Source organism: Eulemur rufifrons, chromosome 4, assembly GCF_041146395.1.
Source record: "Eulemur rufifrons isolate Redbay chromosome 4, OSU_ERuf_1, whole genome shotgun sequence".
Taxonomy (NCBI): Eukaryota; Metazoa; Chordata; class Mammalia; order Primates; family Lemuridae; genus Eulemur; species Eulemur rufifrons.
Window position 1 is genome coordinate 19,457,988 of NC_090986.1, and position 22,511 is coordinate 19,480,498.

Here is a 22,511-nt window from a genome sequence, read left to right on the forward strand (position 1 = left end):
TAGGTACCTTTTTTTCTTAAGACAAATTGTAGAATAAAATTTTTAGATCCTAAGTAACTATAAAGTTATTGAAAAGAGTTGTAAAGATGACACACGCCTGACGTGCCGCCATGCCAGTGGCCTTACTGCACTCACCATGTGGCTTTTCACAAGGGAGCAGCTAAACATGTTTAGGACACTGAGTAGAATTTGGCAGCAGTGTATAAAATATAGAAGTATTGACTCACCTTGTGGTTCACAAACGATTATCTGTCCACATGAATGTTGAGAAGTCGGTTTTAAAGATTCTGAACACTTAATCCATTTTTATACAAACTTGTTTTATTTTCCGAATCATTGGATTCAGTGCATGATTGAATCAAACTGAATATTGGATAGTTTGAAAGTTGTTCATTGAAGTAGTCTTTTTACATCTTGATTTAGATTTATGTTTAACAGAATCACAGAATTTTAAAACTAGAAGGGACCTTAGAGATTATCCAGGGAGACCTTCATTTTATGGATGAGAAAACTTGTTCTGATGAAGTTAAGTGACTTTTCATGGTAATACAGATACTGCATGACAAAGCTGACGTTATATCCTTGGTCTCTAGACTTCACCTTTTTAGTCCATGTGATATCTTGGTGCAATAGGACCTTTTTGATTCAATATTTTAATTTTGGAGAGTCTTGTATAGATTAATAATTAAATCAGATGTGGCCATTAGAGATTGTGTAGACCTTACCTAGACAATTACAGGCTATATCAGTGGGGAGAACCACTGCTTTTTATATTGTGGGGTTCTGCAGTTATAACACATTTTTGCATATTCTGTTTGGATTTAGAAAAAGGCGTCAATTTGCTATATGAAAGTTTAGTCAAATGTGAGTTAAGCAGAGTCAAGTTTGGAATCCTGTGCTTTATTTGTGAAGGTTGTTTGTTCAAATGAATTTTCTTTTTACCTCTAATTATATAGCAGTCTGGTAATGACATATGAATGGGCAATAGATACTAACTTACCAAGCATGTAATATGAGTCATCAGATATAAACCTCCAAAGCAAATCATGCTCCAATACTTATGTTGTTTAGCTTTTTCCTACCGAAGTGATTTTACCTAAAGTGTTTTAAAAGCGATTGATCAATGCTGGTATACTAGTTCTGTATTGACAAGATTTTCCACTTTTAAGAGTTGCTTGTAGAGTTTTTCTCTCATTGGTTCTGTACCAGCTCTGCTTCTTGGCCAGTATTTATGAAAGCAACAATCCTGGGGCGATTGATGGTGCTTAAAAGAGAGGAGGTATAGTTTGTTCAAAGACCAGATGTGCTGATGTGCTGAGAATATTCACTACTTGCCTCTAGGGGGGCTTGTCCTACACCAATAAAGATTCCATAACATTGATCCAAAAGCAAAGTTATGCGTTCTTGGAGCCTGGTGGAGCAAGTTTGCTGAGATGATGTGGTCTCCCCGCTGCCATGGTGCAGAGCTCAGGAAAAATTCTGCCGTCTCATGCTCCATGCCCTGTAACTTTTGGGAGACTCCAGTCCCCAAGTTGTTCCAGGCCTGCAGAGTCTCACCGTGTGGCTTAAGAGGAGCATACAGGTCCATAAAGTTGAACTAAGAGTCAAAGGTCAGAGATGGGGTGGGCGTGAAGACTAGGGAGCAGAGATTAGAGACTTGTGAATTCATTCAGATCACCAAAGGGGTTTTTCTAAGACAATAGCTAGTGGTCTCTGACTCAGCAAGGAAGCCAGGCCTCCAGCTTTCAGATACAGCTGATATCTTAAGGCCATGGCTACAGGACAAACCCCATGTAAACTCAAATCTCAAAGCCACTCTCAGCCACCCCAGGGCCTCCTTGCACTAATATCTTTTGTTGGATATTATTTTAAAATATGTAAATTGTAGACCCCTTTGTGGTGGCTTTTGCTGCTGTTTGTTAAGGGCAAAATAAAGATGCAAGAAATTCTTTTAGCATGAAGAAATGCATTTAATGAGTTCCAGAACTTGAAATGAATTGCTTCAGCTCCTTTAACAGTCATCTGTATGCCATTGACGAGATTTTATTAGACAGGCATTTAATTAGAGGAAGTCTGTGGGCCAGGTTCTTTCCTGCATGTGTGATTCATGTTTGGAAATTTCTCACAGATTTATCTCACCAAATCGTGCTGCGTGGCCTGCACTTAAAATGTGAATTACCCTCATTTTATTCTCAAGAACTTCTTTGAAGATTCAAACCATGCAATACTGAAAAAGCCAGGCCTGCAAAACTGTAGCATGAGCTTCTCGAAATTTCCACTGAGTGTACAAAATCCAGTCTGTGCTGCATGCATGTCAGAAACACAACTTTTAGAGATTAGCCCGGGAATCATTCTGATTTATGTTATCAAGCAATTTCTAAAGGAAAAAATTTGAATTTTAAATGTTGTTAAAATTGTTGTCAATGTGCATACAGATCCCCTTTTTCATATCAATAATCAGTATTCATATGCTTCTAATCAACTTTTCCACTTAAACCATTATTCCATATTTCAATACAGAATGGGTTTGGTGGAACTGTAGTGAGTGATTGGGTTACAGGTAAACATAGCCTTAAATTAAGAAATCTGGAGCTTTCTTAACCATCAGGTTTATTTTGAATTTATTTGCTTCTATGTTGATCTCTTCTCTTTGCCTGGGACCTTATTCTAATAAGCCAGAATCTTAAGAACTCATAGAGTTATATTCCCCGGAAAAGCTCTTTGCTCTATAAACATTTCTCCTCTGGTGGTCATGAGCTTAGTCCCTCCATGGCTGGCCTTCATCGAATTTCATGGTATGAGTCTATTCTATTGCTGCTAAATTTCACAAATCAAACTGCAAAGAGTCTTTGTAGGCAATCCCTATAACAGAACAAGTGTCTTTGAACCTTAAGGAGGTGAACATCTCAAAATAATCCATGGCGGGTGGCTCTCTGCAGAGTTGCATATGGAGCCCTGGTAGCCAAACCCTTAAGAACATATGGCAGGAAAAGGTACTCTTGAATGAACCTCTATAAGCAGTAAGCGATTAAAGAAATTTACTCTGGTGACATTAAAGAATTTACTGGTGCTTTTTTTTTTCTTTGTTAGTTTAATTCCATCTGTTTCTGCTTAATTGAGTGAAACTTAATACAGGGAAACGGGGTCTCTAGTGAATATATGTGCATACCTCTAACACCAGTTGCTGGGATTTAAAGTGAAGCCATGACTTTTAGACCCAAATTAGCATGCTGCTTAACATAGCAATTTTCTTTTTATTAAAAAATACAACAAAAAGCAAAAAAAAAAAAAAAAAAATTTCATGATGATTTGGCCTGGAGTTGTAGACATCAAAGATCAAAAGTGGCCTGGTTGCCACCTGTTTGGGTACATACTTTAAAAGGGCTGCTTGTTTCCTTGAGTAACCTGGAGAGAGGTCTGAGCAGTTCCCCTGTGAGCAGAGGTTGTAAATGCTGACTTGTATGCCATGTGTGTGTTTGGGAGGGTGGTAGATTCTTGTTTTGAAGAAAGATCTTGCTTCATAAAAATAAACAGCACATCACTCCAAAGAAAAAAAAAACTCCACAGACAGAACCTCTAGCACAAGGAACTTTTTTTTTCTATTAATAGTAAAAGTAATTAAACATCCTTGTGGAAGCTAGGAAAGAATTAGAAAATCTTTTCCTGAAAGCTTCCACAATTGAATAGACTCCGATTTGCCGAGGGTGATTTCAGCATGGCTTGGCCTCGTGGTGCAGACAGCACAGTGTCGCCTGGAAACGGAGCCTTCAGCATCCTCTTGGCCTCTGACATTTGATTATAACTTGAAGGAGAGGCAGCTCATTTGCTTCTTCCTGTGAGCCTAGATCAAGTTACTCTGATGTGTTTTGGGGTGGCTTTCTGCTTGAAAGTAGGGAGGATTAAAAATCAACTGCTGACACAGGATATCTGATCTACGGGAGCCATTGCGAGCCAGTCCAAAGGGTGCACTCTGCGAGGTCGGGGCTGCTAGTGCGGTTGTGGGAAATCTTGCTGCAGAAGATTGGCGGTTGCTGCCAGGGCCAGGCGTGGTGATTTCAGAATATTGAGGAATAGTTAGAAAAAACCACAAAATGCAAAAGCACACCAACCAGGGGCACTAAGGAGGGAGCGAGGACCCTGGGTGGGGGTGGGGGCTGTGGTAAAAAGCACCATACAGTGACGAGCTCTGCTTTGGAGTAGGAGGTGCCAGCTGGTGGTGGTCCTGGGAATTTGGAAGTAGTGAGTCTACTTTATTAAGCATCTGGGTTGTCAGCTGGATCTAAAGTGTGAAACAGTAGAAGGGCCACTTAGGAGCCCGCAGTGGTGTGGTGACCGGTCTGTTACTACCCACAGATAGCCTTTCCTGGCTCACGAAACCAAGCTAATGACTCCTTTTCCCTGGGCCTCGAAGTTCCCTTGTCAGAAGTAAAGCCTTTATCACTCTGCCTGCAGTGATTTATAGAAAGACCAGCGACAGGTCTTGCTTGGTTCCACGCACGCTGGCTGCCCTCTGCCAGGCACCTGGAATGGCTGATGGATTCGGTCCCTCACTCTTGCCCCCTTTCTGCCTTGGAAAGTTGTCATGAAACCCTAACTAACCAAATCTCACAAGCTTGGCCTGTATTATTAATCCAATTCCCTTCTGTTCTCTCTGTGTGTATATTTAATACTATAGATAATGTTTTATTAAACAATTTCTAATACACGGAATTAATTTTAAAATAGAAAAGGCTGGGGACTTCATTCTCATTTTTGTCATTTGTTTAATGAATTGGAGAAAACATTTTTCTGTTGTTCCATTGTATGCAGTGTTTTGTCAGCATGTACCTATCTAGAAAAAAAAGCTTTGTTTTCAACATTCTGTCTTTATCCTCAAAGCATGGTGTATCTTCTGTTCCCTGCATTGTTGGAGCACTGTCTGATGTCTTTTTTTTTTTTTTTGTTAACACTGCTGAATACCAATTTGTACTTGGAATACCTGTCTCCTCTAGAATCCAGTGATCCTGTTAACGCTTTCGCTTGGAAGCATCCCAGGTGGTTGTCCTGGGTGGTGGCATCTCTCACTAAGGTGGGAAAAGAGAAAATGAATAGATGACTTTGCTTTTCTGATTTCATACTTTGAGCAGCGCACGGGGGCGGGGGGACCCTCGGAAGCGACCAGGATCACTGTAGCTGGGGGAGAGGTCTCACTGAAACAGAGCGCATCTGTGCTGGTGGCTTGCGTAGGGGAGCCCAGACAGCCGGCCCAGGGATTTGCTGTCATATTTTGAATGGGAGCATCTATTTAAACGGGGATCACAACCTTTACATAGAGCACATCCAGAAGAGAATGCAGCTGTGTGTGTGTTTTGCTGGGAGGGGCAGCAGTAGGTGGGAATGCAGAGGGGGGCCTCACTTAATTGGCTTCTCACGGCTGATGAGCTGGTTTTCGTTTTGATGGGCACCCACAATGCCGGCTCTCACAGATGCTGTCTGATTTCATCTCTCCACTGCGGAGGAGTGCAGTACCTCAATAAAGCATGGATTTACACCACTGGGAAGATTGCTGGCTTCTCCACTAACAATGAGCTTGGTGGTTCTTTTAAGCATGGAAGGCCAAGCTCATGTCACAGTGTATGCACGGTATTAATCTCTCTTGTTAATCCAAACTGAAGAGGCTTTTACTTGTCCTAACAGGTATCTTGCTGTAAAAACTGTCAATTGTAACTGTTCTTTCCCACTGATGGCGGAAGCTTTGGCCTGAGTGCAAGATGGTATTTTTCATTGGTACGAAGCACCATGTTCCCCAACCCAAACACTGCTGCCACCCGCACCACCGTCACCAACGTCACCACTGTCACCACCATGGTCAAACAGAGGCGCATTCTCCTTGGTCTCTTCCCCATGAGTAAGAACACGCTAGTGCATTCACCACCATCCTCCCATTAGTGCATTTCTCTCTTTATTTTTCTGCTAGTTGCATCACTGTTGCTTTTCCGAATTGCTTGATAATGAACTGGGAAGTCAATGCTTAGCTGCTTGTAAAACTTTTCTTAAAGGAACTGGGTGTAAGAAGCACATATACATTACCCTCAACCACCTAAGGTATTTAAGAAGAGGACAGCACCGCTAATATTGGTAATCCTATAACCTGCTTTTTCTTGTGGAAGCTTGTAATTTCAACAAAATACTGCCGGCTTTTTACACTGCGTGCACTGGGCGGGGGACCTAGCTTAGACATCAGACTGTAGGGAGCCCTGCCTCCTCAGGAGGCTGCCTCTCATTCAGCACAACGCTGCTCGTTTTTGATAACTGGCTTTCAAATGCAGATGATCTCTTCAGAGATTTCATTGTATTCTTTTAGACATTATGGATTTAAATAGAGCCTTTAAAAAAAAAAAAAAAACAGATGAACACCTATATCTCTAACATATTTCCTGCTTGTGTCTTTGGAGCATGTTCTGGGGACATAGAGATAAAATTTCCTATATTTTAGAACCAAGTAACAGGAGATATAAATCATGGTAGATAAGTGGCATTTAGAAGCTTGCAAAATAATTTTATTGGGGGCAACGTTGAAGAAAATGCTTAGATACTTTTTTATGATTATACTTTTCAAAATTTCAAAAAGAGAAATTGAGGAAGCAATCAATATTCTCATTTCCATCAATAGTCTCATAATACCTGTCTAGTTAAAAAAGGAGACCAGCATACTGACCGATTTAAAAAACAGCATAGGTCAAATGCAGTATTGGAAGTGCCATTTTTATTACTTGAAAGATAGAATGGAAACATCTTTCCTTTTCCAGAATTGAGTGAGCTTGTGTTTTAAGGTTTTAACACCAGCCGAGGAGGCAGATGAGTAAGAGGCAGCTTGTGCCCAATCCCAAAGGGGGAAGAAAGACACAGACTGTGTCGCTGATAACAAAGGCTCCTCCGGGTGTGTTTCAGTCCCTCTGCCAGAGCGGATGGGGCAGCCGGGAAAGAAGAATGATGAATGTAGTTTAAATTAAAACGGTAGAACAGCTCAGACAGTTTCTGAGCTGGGTGATAAATTGAAATCCATAAATATAGCAGTGCTAATGTGAAGTTCCATAATTGTTTGTGCCACGAGAATGTGTACATTTAAAAGGATTTTAAAAAGCAATTACTAGAAATACCTCCCTTGAGAGCAGTATTGATAGGGGCATTTCCAGTCCACGGGGATGACATAAACCTCTTCATATGGATTAATGGTGACAGGGGTGGGGCTGTCATGAAATCGTTTGGGAAGAGGTGAAGGATTTGAGAGTTATTAAACTGAAATGTAAATGAATGCCTTAAAAAAGGCAGGGCAATTTTTGGAAACAGGAAATAATTTTTAAAACATCAGAAGCTTCCAGACTTTAAGACTATGACCAATCTTTTTCTAATCTCTTTAAACTATTTTCTATCTATTGCCTTAATATCAGGTGCTTCCCCATGAGGTCCCCCAAAATTATTTACCTAGAGCTCTCTGATGAAAGAAATTACTGTGTGTTAATTTGTCATAGAGGAAAAAGTGATAGAAATACCATGGCATTAACAATGCCATTGAGTAGCAATGAATGTCAGTCACAATTTCCTCTCCCCATTCATTGCCTGGGGCTGTGCCTTCAAAGCAGGTGACAGACAGCAAGATGTGAACAGCTTTATAAAGCTGTATAAATCAAATTGGGCTCATTTTATCTAATGACAGAACCATGTTTGTTGACTCCTTTGTAAAATGGACTACTTCAGTGAAAATCGCTTCTATGTAGTTCTAATCGCTCCGTGACCTTGGACTTTGGCTTTCTGTAGACACGGCTTTTCATACCGGCTGGTGTGGACACCAGCTTGTACAGACTGTTGCCACATAACTCTGGCTCAGAGTCAAAAGAGAATTTTAATTACTCGTCAAGCTGCCAAATTCTAATTGCCCTTGTCGACATATTTCCTTAATTGCTGAATAGTAAATGAGCTCTACGTATTTTTGTTTGGACCGTGTCCCCTATACATTTTCAAAGCCTTGAGTAGTTTCACTTGCAAAGAGAGAAGAGGGCCCCTTCTCCAGGGATGCAACTCAAGTTAGCAAAATTGAACTTCCAAGTTTCAGACCTTTCCCTTCCTTAGAATTGCAGATAGAGTTCTAGACCAGACTGTTTGATATTTATTGATTGATTGGTCTTACTGTTTAAGTACACTCATCGCCCTTTCTTAGGCCCTGGGAATGTACACAATGCCAGCTAGAGTAGCCTCTTGGGAAAAGGAAAGTGACCACCCTGACTTGGTATTCCCCCGAGCCCGAGTATTGCAGGTGTGAGGTGGGTAATCGATTCATCTTGAAGCTGCGGGATTGACGTGTAGGAGGCTGCCCCCCAACATCCCATGGGCTGATGCTCCACTGTCCCCAGCTTTCCCTGGGCTCATGGGGGACTGTGACGTTCCCGTTCAGCCTTGTGTGTCATACATCCTGTCTCCGATGTGGTCAAACAGGATTCTTCCAAATCTAAATGACTCTCTCTGAACTGCCATGGCTTCTTGGCAGGGCGGCACCTCTCCAGGAACCACAGTCTGTTCCCTCCTCCTTTCAGCCTGCTCAGTCTCCTAAATATGAGTGCTCCCAGGGGGTGCAGTAAGGGCAGTAGCTTTTGGCCTTGCGAGGGTGGAAGCGGCTGTATTTGAGCGTGTGCACCCTTGTTTCTCCCTTGCCGCGTGGCACTTCATCTCCTGTCTGTTGAGGGATGCCACCAGGTCCTGATAGTTACTCCTTCCTCGCATCCAGCCCTTCCCCCCCAACTCGCCTTCTAGCTCCTTTCTATTCTCTGCTCCAACTCTTTCAATGCTGAGGTGAAGAACGCTTTTTCTGTTCCACGTCCCTGCAAGGTCAAGGCCCAGCAGGCTCTCATGTATAACCGCCTCCCGCGATCTCTCGCGCACAGCGTGAGAGCCGAAGGTAAGCCCCGGATTTTGCCAGATTACGGTGGACAAGTAAAAAGTGACTCTCAAACAGCAACTCACAAATGCATGAAATGTTTTGATCTCTAGACAGACTGCCAGAATTTCTCTTTCCTAATTCCTATATGTAGTGATAAACTTTGACTTTTTGTGATTTCTTTTTTAAAGAGAATAGTGTAGCACTTTGAAACAATTGCAGTTCTAATTTGTTGTCACTATTTCTATTTGACAAGTTCCAACTCTTTTGCAATTATTGTATTCAGTTGTGCACTAGTGTCAATAAAATTGACATTTGTGAAGCAATTTCTGGCCTTTTTCTCCGGGGTTTTCTGGGTCTGGTGGTGTGTGGGGTGATGGGGTCTTTATCTGACACAGGACTTTGATTTTAGTGAGGTGTATGAAAAACATCTGAGGGTTTAATAAAAGTGGAGGAATTTTTAAAATTTAAACTTATCTGCCTTTTCCTCACATTTTCTAATCTTGTTATTCCATGGTCATTCTACTGACCAGTAGTCAGTGGGCAGGACATCTGCTTCTTGTTGATCTCCGGGTGTGGTGGCTTTTCCCCACCCTGTGTTGGTGACACAGCTAATTGGTCAACCCGGGACCAGGGTCGGGGCTGGTGGTGGTTTCTCCATGATTTGTCCACACAGGGGTCAAAGTCACTGCCCCCACTTCTCCAGCTCCACTCTAAGCTGTTGCATCTTATAATTTCAAAATGCATGTGAATGGCTCCAGAGGGGGAGAGTAGATGCCAAGAAAATGGGGTACTCCCGAAAACCTGCACCTCACCTTGCCCTTGGCACTCCTTACCAGGGTGCCGAGTAGCAGTGACCCCAAAACTATACACTGGAAAATGGGGAAGCACTGTCTTGTCTTTCCTTGTGGTGGTATCAGATGGCACTGCAGGTTACTCTAACTTTGCTTACCTCGTACTAGCTCTAGCAAATCTGCATTAGGATCGTAAACATAAGTGTTAGATACAAACACTTCAGTTAGAAATATTCATATGTTTTGAAACATCCCATGCAGCCTCAGTGGGTTGAGGTATAGACATTTGTAAAATGATTAAAGTATCTTGGACACATCATCCCCCTTGGTTGACTCGTAATAGGTAATATATACAGTTTCGTGTTATTTAATATAGTATCCATTTTCAAGGACTAATTAAGTTACCTGTCGTTTTTTGACTCATAAAGGGGAATTGTGATAATGTAATGACCTCTGGCTTTGCATTTTTGAGTGATCACCTTTGCCTGTTATGTGATGCTAGTGTTTCTGTCCCAAACAGTGAAAGACATGGAATGACATCACCAGGTATAACAAGCTTACTTCTGTCCTTCGTAGAATGGGAGGTAGTTGCTTGACCTTTCTGTTAGCTGTGACCCACTGTGACGAGACGTAGTGTGTCCTAGGTGTACCAGTCGCTTAGATGCCTATTAGTATAGTACTATTTTCTAGTCATTCCTCCCTGTCTCGTTGTGACATAGATACTGTGTCTTTCCTGAGTAATTCTTAGAAGCAAAGGCAATAGTTGGGAGATGAAAATACTATTTTGGGATCCACTATGCTTTTAAGCTATTCTAATTATCTAAGCAGAGTTCTCCATCTTATCCTTAGTTATGTAACCCAGGCTCCGTTGAATTATTCATACTTTGGTGTCTTTAATATGAAGGCAGCTGCAACTTGGGGGAAAAAAATACTAGAAAATAATGAGTTGTACTAAATTTGCCAGAGGGTAGTCAAGGTTCTAAAGGTTTGAAAAGGTGAAAGTAGTGAATAGAAATCAGATCCCAGAAAAAAATGATTTTTTTCCTTTCTTTAAAACTTCTCATCCCCAAACAGGCTCCCTGACTGGTAGCCCTCACCTTTCAGAGCTGTCCGTCAACTCGCAGGGAGGAGCTGCCCCCGCCAACGTGACCTTGTCTCCCAACCTGAGCCCCGACACCAAGCAGGCCTCTCCCCTGATCAGCCCGCTGCTCAACGACCAGGCCTGCCCGCGGACGGACGACGAGGACGACGGCCGGAGAAAGGTGCTGGCGGGGGCCGTGCCTGGGCGTACGTGTGGGCCTGTGTGCGAGAGTTTTTACGTTGTAGTAAAATACAACATAAAATGTACCTTTTAACTATTTTCAAGTGTGCATATAGTTCAGTGGCACGAAGCACATCCACATTGTTGTGCCACCGTCCCCACCACCTGTCTCCAAACAGAAATTCTGCACCCATTAAACACTAACGCCCCGTCCCTCCCCTCACCTGGCTTATGAATTGCCTACTCTCAGTACCTCAGACAAGCGGGATCATGCGGTGTTTGTCCACTTGGGACCGGCTCGTTCTCCTTAGCGTAGCATCCTCAAGGTTCAACCATGCTCTAGCTTGGGTCAGAGCTGAATTCCTTTTCAAGGCTGAGTGACACTCCATTGCGTGTATAGACCACCTTGTGTCATCCATGCATCTGTCAGTGGACAGCTATGTTGTTCCCACCTTTTGGCCACTGTAAATAACGGGTGTACAGGCCTTTCAGTTCTGTTGTGTATTGTACCCAGCGGTGGAACCAGGTGGACTCCTAGGGAAGTGAGCAAGAAGGCGGGCAACAGGGACTTCCTCATCCTTACTGTTGCAAGAGAAAGCAAACCCGATGGCCAGCCCGCTCTGCTGTGGTGCCGGCTGCCCGCCTAACTGACAGGCTCCAGGGAACTGAGGCATGATGGTGTCACCAGCTGATCTTGCCCATGTCCCTTTAGATCCAGCCACTTGTGTTCCTGCAAAGTAACTTTCATTTCACAAACACCAGCACTGCCAGTCCAAGGCACTAGGACAAAGGACGCGATAGAGTATCTTTTGTGTGTTTCCTTGCAGACTGCATCCCTCTAGCATTTTCCTAATTTGATTCCTCGTGCTGATGGTGACATTTACTTGGGCGGAAACCTTTCTAGACTGTATTCTCATCCTGGAAATCCATAAATCCATTCTTTTATTCAAGTTTCTCTAACACAGAAAGAATAAATAAGAGTTTATTTAGCCTGATGCCAGCTAAAAAAAGATCTCCAGTTAGTAACATATCACTTTAATCAGGGCATTCTTAGAGACTTATACTAAAATGGTTATTGTGTCTTGGTTTTTTTAATGGATTTTACAGAGATTCCCAACTGACAAAGCATATTTCATTGCGAAAGAAGTATCCACCACGGAGCGAACGTATCTGAAAGATCTTGAAGTCATCACTTCGGTATGTGCACTGTTTCCCCTAAAGCATTAAATTACATAATTTATCTCAACTAATGCTCAGCTTTACAAGAGAAGCTGGAGCCAATTAAATGTTGGGTTTCTCTGATTTCAATTGAAAGGCTTTTGGTCCTGGGGTAAAGAAATTAAATGCCAATAATATTTTAAATTTGGAATATACTATACAAAAATTTTGTGACTGTGATTTTAATTTCAAAGGAAGTAAGTTCCCAAAGTGGAGAAAATTAAAATTAAACATTTTACTGTCTGCATGCACCTATCTAGAATATTTGCCCATTGTCAGATGTAACTACTTATTTTTGTTTGAGGGAAGACCCCAGAGGTGAACAGGGGCCTTATTTTATCTTTAGTAATAAATTGAGTCATGTCATCACAGTCTGCCAGAAGAATGCCTTTGATTATTCTCATCAGTCCTGTTCAGTCTTGGAAGCAACTTTAGAGCATTGCAGATGTCCTTCTGACCCCGGGACTCTGGGAAAGAATTAGCCAATTGGGAGGGAAATTGGAATCACTGAGTTTCTGTTCCTTCTGGGATGTGTTTTATGTTTGGCCCTGGGCAGGTGCTGAGAAAGCAGGGTGGACCCCAATCCCAACCCAGCTCGTGGACAGGAGTGACTGTTCGACGGTGGCTGCTTTATCCTCCTGGTTTGGCCACCTTCATGCTCAGCATTTTAACAGAAGAACAGAGATGGAAGTTATTAAAGGAATGAAGCAGGGGGTATTCAGTTGGCATATATTAGTGGTTATCCAGTGAGTTTGGCCAGAATGGAGGTTTTCGTTCTAGTAGTTCCCCATTTAATAGATTTATCCTGGCTTACACAGTCATTGGGTAACAAATCTCAGAAGGCAATCATAGAGAAATGGGTGCTTCTCCCGCCATTTAAACAAAAGCTAGGGCAGGCAGTAAGGCCTGGACACCCCTGTGTTCCTGAAACGGTGAGAACCCAGCAGCAAAGCCCTTGGTCCTCCCGTCAATCACATGTGGCCGCCGCGTCCCTTCTAAAATATTGCAGACATTTGTCATTACTCTTGATACCTCTCAGTGTGCCCTCTTTTGTTCCCAGTGGTTTCAGAGCGCAGTGAGCAAAGAGGACGCCATGCCAGAAACACTGAAAAGTCTCATATTCCCAAATTTTGAACCTTTGCACAAATTTCATACCAATTTTCTCAAGGAAATTGAGCAACGACTTGCCCTGTGGTAAGTACAATTATATTTAATAGTTTTTCTTTCTCTCTCTTTCTCTCTCTTAGTATTTTTATGTTGTCCCTAAAAACAGCAGGCAGGAACAAAGATGAAAGAAACGGGCTTAAGACAAGCCAACCTTAAAGTGATTTTCAGTTAAATTGTACATGTGTTTAGATCTCATTTTCAATTTTTTTCCTTTGGTTTACAGTTGTACAAAATGCATTTTTTTCCCTGACAATAACTATGTGATTATAACAAAATAAAGATAGTAGTTACCTTTGGAGGGGTGGTGGGGCTTGTAATGAGCAGAGGCACGTGAAGGCTTCAGGGGGTGTTGGCAGTAATTTACTGAGGCTGGCTTTGTAGTCATTTGTGAAGTACACATGTCTTGTGCAGTTTTATGTATTATATTTCACAGTGTTTAAGAGGTGCTTTGAAAAATTTGAAACCCTAATAACACACATGCATCACACATGCACACACACTTTTACCTTGCTTTATCACAAGGTTCTATTTTAATGTGTGAAATTCCATCCGAACAAATGCATATCTGATGCAGAATTCAGAATTAAAAGACAAATGACCTAAATGTCTATCAGTGGCAGACAGGTTAAAAATAATGTTAAGTCTATCCATTAAATACCAAATAAAACATCTATCTGGGAGAAAAAGGAGGAGGTACAAAAAACCTGAAAAAACTTTGTATGTTGTAGAATGTAAAATCTGATATACCCTTACCTAAAATAGTACCTTCCACAAAAAACTCTTATGGGGTTTTTTAGAGACAATTATGTGCAGACAGATGCATTTGAAACATGCATGTGAAAAATGCCAGGAGAAAAACAGCAAAAGGCTTCTAGTGTGTTATTGGCAGAAATAGAACCCACTGTCTGCTGGATCCTCACCTCAGCTGAGAATTTGGTGTAAAGCAGTCTCAGGCATCTAGTGACTGTAGGGCTCAAAGGAGAGGAGTCCTATATGAGGTTGTCATACCTTAGGTCTGTGGTTCCAACCCCCGGTCCGTGGCCTGTTAGGAAACGGGCCTCATATCACACTGCCTGAGTTCTGCATCTCCCCCAACCCATGATATTGCCTCCCTACCCCCGCCAAGTCCGTGGAAACATTGTCTTCCATGAAACCAGTCCCTGGTGCCAAAAAAGGCTGGGGACCGCCGCCTAAGGTGATCCCAGACTGTGGCATTCGCGTTTCAGTTTAGCAGCTGAGCGGAGCTGCTGCCCTGCCTCGTGAGGCCGGTGTGCCGGGGCCAGCGTGAGCTCTCTGGTCCGGCTAAGTGGTGTCTAGCTTTGTACGTTTTTTATACCTGGAGGGTAATTCATGTGCAATTTGCCTTCCCTTGAGAGAAAGAGGTGGCGGGCTTTCCTAAGAGGCCCCAGCGGGGAGAGCGCAGCCAGAATAGAGAAACTGAAAGTACAAAGTCAGCCTCCCTGGATGCAGGAAATAATTGAAAATGCCACGTTAGCTGGCAAGCGTCTTGGTATCGTGAGTATAAGAGAAATACCACTTTTCAAAATTAAAAATAAAAATTTTACGAAATCTAACTTTAATTTTCCAAACTTGACCTGAAACCTTTCGATCACATCCCGCGTGCTGCCTCGTCCCTGTTCTCTTCACTGTCACCGGGTCAAAGACCTTCCAACTCTGGAGAACCCATGTAACCGTTTGTGTCCTGGCCATACAGGTGGTGACACAGTCTTAAATCCTCCTGTAGGCTCTGAGCAGCTCAAGCTGGTGACACTATGGCAGTTTCCGTCTATGTGGCAGTTGATTTAAATAACTCTGGAGAGGCCGCACTCAGGAGATGTCATGAGTTTGCAGGAATCTGATGCACCATGGAGGCCTCAGCGGCTCCCCCACTGGAGGGCCCGCCGGAGAGAAATTCAGAGAACTGTCTGATACGTCTCATTTTAGGACTAAATGCCATACTCATGGATTTTTCTGTGACCATAAATCTTTAGCATCTGGCCCTTATCTGTGAAAGAATGTCCACTCGCTTAGAAAGCAGCTGATGTCATTTTGATTCCCAGAGGGTTTTCATTAGCATGTCTTCCAAAGATCCATCATTGTACCTATGTTTTACAGAAGATGCCAGAAACACGTAAAAGACTCAGAGCTAGAGAGAGAGCAGTCAGTCAACAAGCAGCTCAAGTGACATGACCTGCAGTCACGCTATGACAGTGGACCCAGACCACTCGATGACAATTGTCAGGCTTCAGTGGAGGGGGCTACAGTCAAGTTCAGCTAATCAGTTCTTCCAGCACGATGAGGAAGACCTGGCTTGGCAGGGATTCCAAGGGAAAAGGCTGAGTGGCAGTGAGTTTAGGGTGAACCAACAGGCTAACAAAGAGAGAAACCAGTGTCTCTGTACATCTGTAGCTGTCAACACTGCCTGCTTATTAAAATCACCTGGAACCTTTAACAAATCTTAATAGCCAGGCTAAACCCCTGACCAGTTATATCAGGACCTCTGAGAGGTAGTCGGTATCTTCAAAAGCTTCTCAGTGATTCCAAGGTAGAGCCAAGGTCAAGAACCTTTGCCCTGGTCCACCTCATTAGAAAGAGCCCAGAGCATGGAAGAGGACGGTCCTTCAGACTTCAAGGCTCAGAGCTCATGCAGAATGAGATACCAGGATGAGAAATGCATTCCATTAAAAATAATAATAAGACAATTGGAGGAACTAAGGGCATTTGCCTGGGAGAGAAACGACTTTAGAAAACACGGTGGCTCTAAGTATCTGTGTGCCGGTCCTATGAAAGAAGAGGTGAATGTGGTCTTAGTCATACCACAGGACAAAATTGAAGCAAAAGAGGGAACTCCCAAAGCAGCACGCACTGTCTGAATACCGAAAAAGGGTTCCTAAGACTGAGTGCAGCGTAGCAGAGAGGCGCCTCTACCTCGGGCTCTGCAGCAGCGGCTGGCTGTTCCTTTCCAGCAGGGATTTATCTGTTGAGCAAAACCCCAAACCTGGCAGTGCATCAGGGTCACTGGGGCTCTGGTGCCAGAAGGGGACTTTGAAAAATGCAGATTGCCAGGCCCTGTCCAGCCCTCTTGAATCAGAACTTTGGGGGTGAAACCCAGAAATTTGTGGTTTTAAAGTCCTTCTTGGCATGACTGTGATGAAGACCTTTTCTGGAACAACTGACCCTGCAGGGCCTCTGACAAACCTAAAATTCTGTGATTCTTCAATTTGCATGTCACAGCCTGGTTATAATTCTTACCTCTTTATTCTATAAGCGTCGAGTGAAGGAATGTATCAGTGAGTGGGCAGGTGAGTGTGCGGGTGTCAGGCTGCGCCCACGGGGGACTTGTGCTGTCAGAGGCAGGGAGGGCCAGGGCCTCCCGTAGATGCAGGTGCCGTGTCCGGGGAGCACGGAGTGGCACTGCCAGTCTACCCTGCAGAACACGTGAGCCATGAGCGCACGAGTGGAGTGGATCCAAGGGAGGTGTATTAAGAAAGGAGGTCACACTGAGTTCCTGACAGACTGTATGTGTGTATGATATGTATGTATGTGTATACACACTTTTTTTCTTCCTTTTTTTTTTTTTTTTCATTTGTGGCCTGGGAACACGAGTTGGCTCATGTCCATTGGGATGGATAAGATCCGAATTTGAGAATCCCACCGCCTGGGGTCTGTGTTCCACTGTCGAGGACCTAGCTGAGCCTCTTTTCCCATCTGTAAAAGGTGGATTGGAGTGTACCTCCTAGGGCTGTTACACAAACTAAATGGGTCAGTGTTTGTAAAGGGCTGCACAAAGAAAGGGGGGAAGCTGATCTTTTTTAAAATTTTTATTCATTTAATTTATTAATTTATTTAAAGAGGCAGGGTCTTGCTCTGTCGCCCAGGCTGGAGTGCAGTGGTGCGATCACAGTTCACTGCAGCCTCGAACTCCTGGGCTCAGGCGATCCTCCCACCTCAGCCTCCCAAGTAGCCAGGACTCCAGGTGTATGCTATCACACCCAGCTAATTTTTTAATTTTTTTGTAGAGACTGGCTCTCCCTGTGTTGCCCAGACTGGTCTCGAACTGCTAGGCTCAAGCAATCTTCCCACCTTGGCCTCCCAAAGCACCGGAATTAAAGGTGTGAGCCACCCAACTGGCCTGATCTTTTTTTTTTAGATAAACTTTTATTTTGAAATAATTTTACCTGTAATTCCAGCAACTGGGGAAGCCGAGATGGGAGGGTCGCTTGAGGCCAGGCATTCAAGACCAGCCTAGGCAACAACAGAGTGAGACTGCTGTCTCTTAAAAAAAAATTTTTTTAATTAGCTCTGTGCTATGGCACACACCTATAATCCCAGCTACGCAGGAGGCTGAGAGGATCACTTGAGCTCAGGAGTTTGAGGCTTCAGTGAGCTATGATTGCACCACTGCACTCCACCCAGGGTGGCGGAGTAAGACCTCATCTCTGAAAAAATAGATAAATAAATAAATAAAGGTGAAATAATTTTAGATGTGGAGAAAAGTTGCCGAGACAATAGAGTTCCTGTACACTCCTCATCCATCTCATTCCCCTGAAGTTAACATCTTATGTCACCGAGGCAGATTGGTCAAAACTAAGAGAGCGATGTTGGCATATTACTATTAACTAAGCTCCAGATTTCATTCAGTGATGATATTTCAAATTATCTTCGCCAATGGCAATAAACCTAAAGTTTATTGTGCACAAAAAGTTCCCCGGGGTCTGGTACATAAGTGATGCCGTCAGCATGGTTTCCCCTTAGCAGTCCTGCCCGGTCATAACGCACTTCATCAACAGTGGGAAATTACAGGGCAGAGAAAGCGTCGGGAACTTTTCTGGAATGATTAGGCTGAACCCAGGTTTGGTAAACACACCTGCCGCTATCCAAATGTCACCTTCTCCTAAGTCAACACACCTGAGAAGAGGATGGACGCCCAAGGCCTACTTCGAGCTGGCAAAGCCCAAGTTACCATTTCTTCAAAAACAAGGAAACTGGTTTGGTGAGTTCTAAACATTTGAAGAGTGCATTTCCTTTTGAAAGCGAGAACGGTTTACTCAGCTGTTCAAATGTGTTCCGGGAGAGCCACTTTCGACCTCTGGCAGCCAGTCAGGACTCCCAGGTGCCAGGCCTGCAAGGATGGCAGACGTGGCGCGAAAGCTGGTCAGTTGGGTCCCCGGAGGGGGCTGCAGGCCTCCTGGGTGCGCAGCGCCCCGGCCGATCCTGCAGTGCGGAAAACCCAGCTTCCGAGCCGCAAGGGAGCTGAGAGACTGGGGGGGGGGGGGGGTGTTCCTGCAAAGAGGCTCTTAGAGGTGGCCGTGGGGCACATGCGGTCTTCAAGGAGGATCAGCTGCTTGTTCAAGAAGAAATTTGAGCCTGGGTCATGTAAGAAGTGGTACCAGAGGACTAGAAGGACACTGAGACGTCACTGAGTGGTCAGAGCTCAGCAGGACATCAGGGAAGGAAGGAGGGGAGTCCCTCTGGGGCTTTGAACATGGTCACACGGGAGGACAGTCACGAGAATGGGAGGGACCTTGGAGGCGTGAGTGTGATGAGGGGAGATGCGCTTGCGCTGGGCACAGTGATCTCGAGGGGTCCGCCGCGAAGGGCTGCAGACACTCAGAAATGTGGATCCCAGCTTGGGGAAGAAGCCAGGCGCGGAGGCGAGAGTTCGGAAGGTATCCACAAGAAGAGTCAGATCTTTAAGGACGAGAACGTGGAGAGGAAAAGAGCGCCAAGGACAGAATCTTCTGGACCGTCCGCCATTTATGGCAACTTTCTTGCCATCAATGTAGATTGTGGCAGCTCAAGAGCCAGCAAAGGAAGCAGAAGTCAGCACCAGAGATTTGGAAAAAGAATGAGTGGGCAGGGTGAGGGTCCAGAGGGGAGTGGGGATTGGAGAATGGTGACCAGGAGGGAAGGATGCTTTGGGGAAGGTCGTTTTTGGTGTGAGGGAGGAAGAGCCACAGGGCTGAGAGATGCGAGGAGGGCGTCCCTGAGGGATTGGAGGTCCCTCCAGGGTGGAGAGGAGGCTCCTTCAGGGACAGAACACGTCACAGCTGTGACTGGGAATTTCACAGGCGAGCAGTGTCGTCTCGCCATGAAGCTCGGTGGCTGAAGTGGAGTGGAGGTGACTGAATGGGTCCGAAAATCGTTTCACTGCGCAAAACCATGGAGCATCTTGATGGCAGCACCAGTGGACTGTCACAGGACAAAAAGGAATAAAATGTTTTTGTCTTCACTCTACCAGCTCTTCCATGTTTCCAGTCTTTGCACTAGGTATCATTAAAAGGAAAATCATAAGGCTTCCTCGAAACATTAAACATAGAATTACCACACGATCCAGCAATTCCACCCTAGGTATGTGCCCGAAAGAACTGAAAGTAGGGACTCGGGTACTCGTGTTTCAGTGCTCCTGGCAGCGTTACAGGCCTGCAGGGGTCAAGTTTAAAGCTGAGACCTTCTCAGGTCCACTTTTAGTCTGAACGCCAACCCCACAGTGCCTGCATTTTCTCACGTTCCCCTTCTTGGAGGCTGTTTTCATCTTGCGTTATTGCTTCCCTTACTGCCACCAGCCCTGCGAAGGCCACGAGGCCTTGTTTTAAACAGACGGGGACGTGAATGCAGAGACTCTTACCTTTCTTCAGTGACTCAGTGAGGGGCATGCAGCCGTCGTCTCAGTCTGTCAGATGCCGGGCTTTTCTCCTGAGGTGAAAACTTGGATGTTATAATAACACTTCATGTCTTTTCTGGCCGATGTTTGCATTGGGGATCTTCATGGGACGATGTGAGGAAGGAGGTCCATGGTCGGCCGCCGTCCCCAGGCTCCCATGAGCAGGTTGGGCAGCGACACTGTCCTTCCTCCTGACCTTGGGGGCCCCCTGCAGTGGCCGTCAGCACCACTCAGGAGGGGAGCTCTACCTTAAACCAGAAGGAGGCAGGTTCTCTTCCCAGCTCCTCTCGGAAGAGGCGAGTGTCAGCCGTGGGTGACGCGGCTGTGCCCGCCAGGCCTGAGCGCACACGCCTGTCCACGCTTCCCCTCACGCTGAGAGGCAGCCGCCACCACGCCTCATCTCTAGAACGCCAGGGACGGTCACACGCAGGCACCATGCTCTCGAAAGGCTGCCAGTGCAAGCCGATTGTTGCAACACAGGGAAGTGCAGGCTGACTTCATGTGTGCAGACATTTTATCTGGCAAGCGAGCTTCGGTTCCCCCCCGGTTGGTATCTGTCCACTGTTTCTCACATCTCTATAAGGAAAGGATCTGATTTCTGTATTACTTCGTTGTTGCCCAAGATCAAACCAGTGGTACAGTTTAACTGCAGAGTGAAAACACTGCCCCACACACTGTGCTCGGGATTGGATCGTTCTCGCCGGCCATGGTACAGTGTGAACTTCCCGGCCATGTGTACCATGGTACATTTACTGAGGGGCAGTGGAAACGTTTTTCTTTCAGTATGAATCAGCCAGCAGTGCCTTTTCCCACGGAACGTTCTGGGGTATTGGATCCCAATCTCTTGGTGATCAGGGCGACACCCCAGTGCGAGTTCTCCTCCTGCCCTGCCTGGGGGAACGATGGGCAGAGCTCTCAGTCTACCCTGTAGACACGTAGGGGCAGCGGCCCACCCACGGAGCAGCGGTCATTGTCACGTCCTTGTTTTCTTCCTGTCGGTGGGACATTCTGCTGCTCGGTCACTGCCTGGCATGCAGTGGGGTGAATGGAGCTTTTATACAAGGTCGGGAAGACCTGAAAGTTCGTGGTGTGTGTGCACAGGTGTGTGTGTATTCAATCCTTCAACCAGATAACATGCAGTTGCTCCGGGGAGTAAAGTAATCTTGTTGCACGGGTCAGAATTTAGCATCTAGGCGGCTGCTTTAGTAGACTTTCACATGGCTTTCCTAAGCGAAACTGTCAGAAGAATTTTCATCTTTGTCGCTGTGTGGTAATTACACAGACAGCAAATATGTGGCCCTGCCTTCCCAACAAGGGCCCTTTTCTTGTGAGGTTAACATCCGGAGGATGTTGTGGAAGACTTATAATTACTGCTTCATGTTCTTGATAATAAAATGACCTTTAGCTGTTCATAATGAAACGATCACTTTGAATTCGTAGCTCTGTGGCGGTAGCGTGTAGAGGAAGTGAAAACACGAAGGCATTTCTGCACGGGGCAGCGGGCGTTTGGGTTTCCCAGTCCCTGGGACCACGTCCTGCGTGTTCGGACCCAAGCAGGGCTGGGCCTTGCTGTGTGAGCTGGGGACAGGACGGGACGGGAGGGACAGGTTTACCCGGACTGTTTGCAGTAACTTCATGCAGTAACCCCCAGCCTGTGCTCACCACACCACCTGGAGCTGACAACCTTTAAATTTAGGCATATCGGTGTCTTCCCCGCTGCGCAGGGGACCGATGCTACCAACCCAGAGCTGTTTCTAAAATGAAAAATGCTGAGGGCTTAGAGGAAGAGAGAGCAAGTACGGGCAGGAAAAAACGCCCCCTTGAGTTTGGAGTTTGAACGTCAGTAGATTTTTCTCTTAATAAATAATTGGCAAGAGAACACAGGAAGTGAAATACGTGACGTCGGTGGGCTTCCATGTCATCCCCACCGCCCTCTCCATGTCCTATTTCCAGCACTTGATTTTCTCTTGGGTACACAAATGTCCTATGGGAGAGAGAAGGTTGCCTGTGACCATCAGAAGCCAAAAGTCCTCCCGTTTCTTTGCTTTCCCAGCCAGTCCAGACTGCCCCGTTAAAACATCTGAGTGACATCCTCTGAACTCACGCCCTTTGTTATGAGTGTTGTCAGACGGCATGTCAGAGGGCATGAAAATTCTGGGGTTAGTTAAGTTCCAGATAATAGCAACATGCCTGCAAATCAAGTATAAGTTGTGCCTTGCCTCCTGGTATGGACATGTGGCATTTAGTCAAAATCCGGTCGTTCTAGCTCGGTAGCTGGGTCTCTCTTTGAAGGGAAGATCTACTTTGTTCTGGTGTGGGGTGCAGTGAGGAGAGGGAAGGAGAACTTCTCAGCTCCTGCAAGAGCCTTGGGTGATGTTGGAGGTGCAATGAGGCGGCCACTTCTAACGCAGGAGCCTGAGCTCCCTGTCAGTTTACTTCCCCTTCTGCTCCATGTGTAAGAGAAAGGGCAGATGCTCAACGTGAGGGTCAGCGAGG

General features: G+C 45.1%; 1 protein-coding gene across 2 annotated transcripts in view; it reads left to right on the top strand.

The window, feature by feature from the left end:
• The window catches only part of FARP1 (FERM, ARH/RhoGEF and pleckstrin domain protein 1), a 262,046-nt gene that overhangs the window by 218,731 nt on the left and 20,804 nt on the right, over window positions 1–22,511 (top strand). Inside the window, exons 14-16 of one of the 2 annotated variants that reach the window (XM_069467589.1) lie at window positions 10,780–10,967; window positions 12,074–12,163; window positions 13,245–13,378. In XM_069467589.1, the coding sequence (XP_069323690.1) occupies window positions 10,780–10,967; window positions 12,074–12,163; window positions 13,245–13,378 (412 nt within the window). The remainder of the gene's footprint in view (window positions 1–10,779; window positions 10,968–12,073; window positions 12,164–13,244; window positions 13,379–22,511) is intronic. The other variant, XM_069467590.1, reaches the window with a different exon arrangement.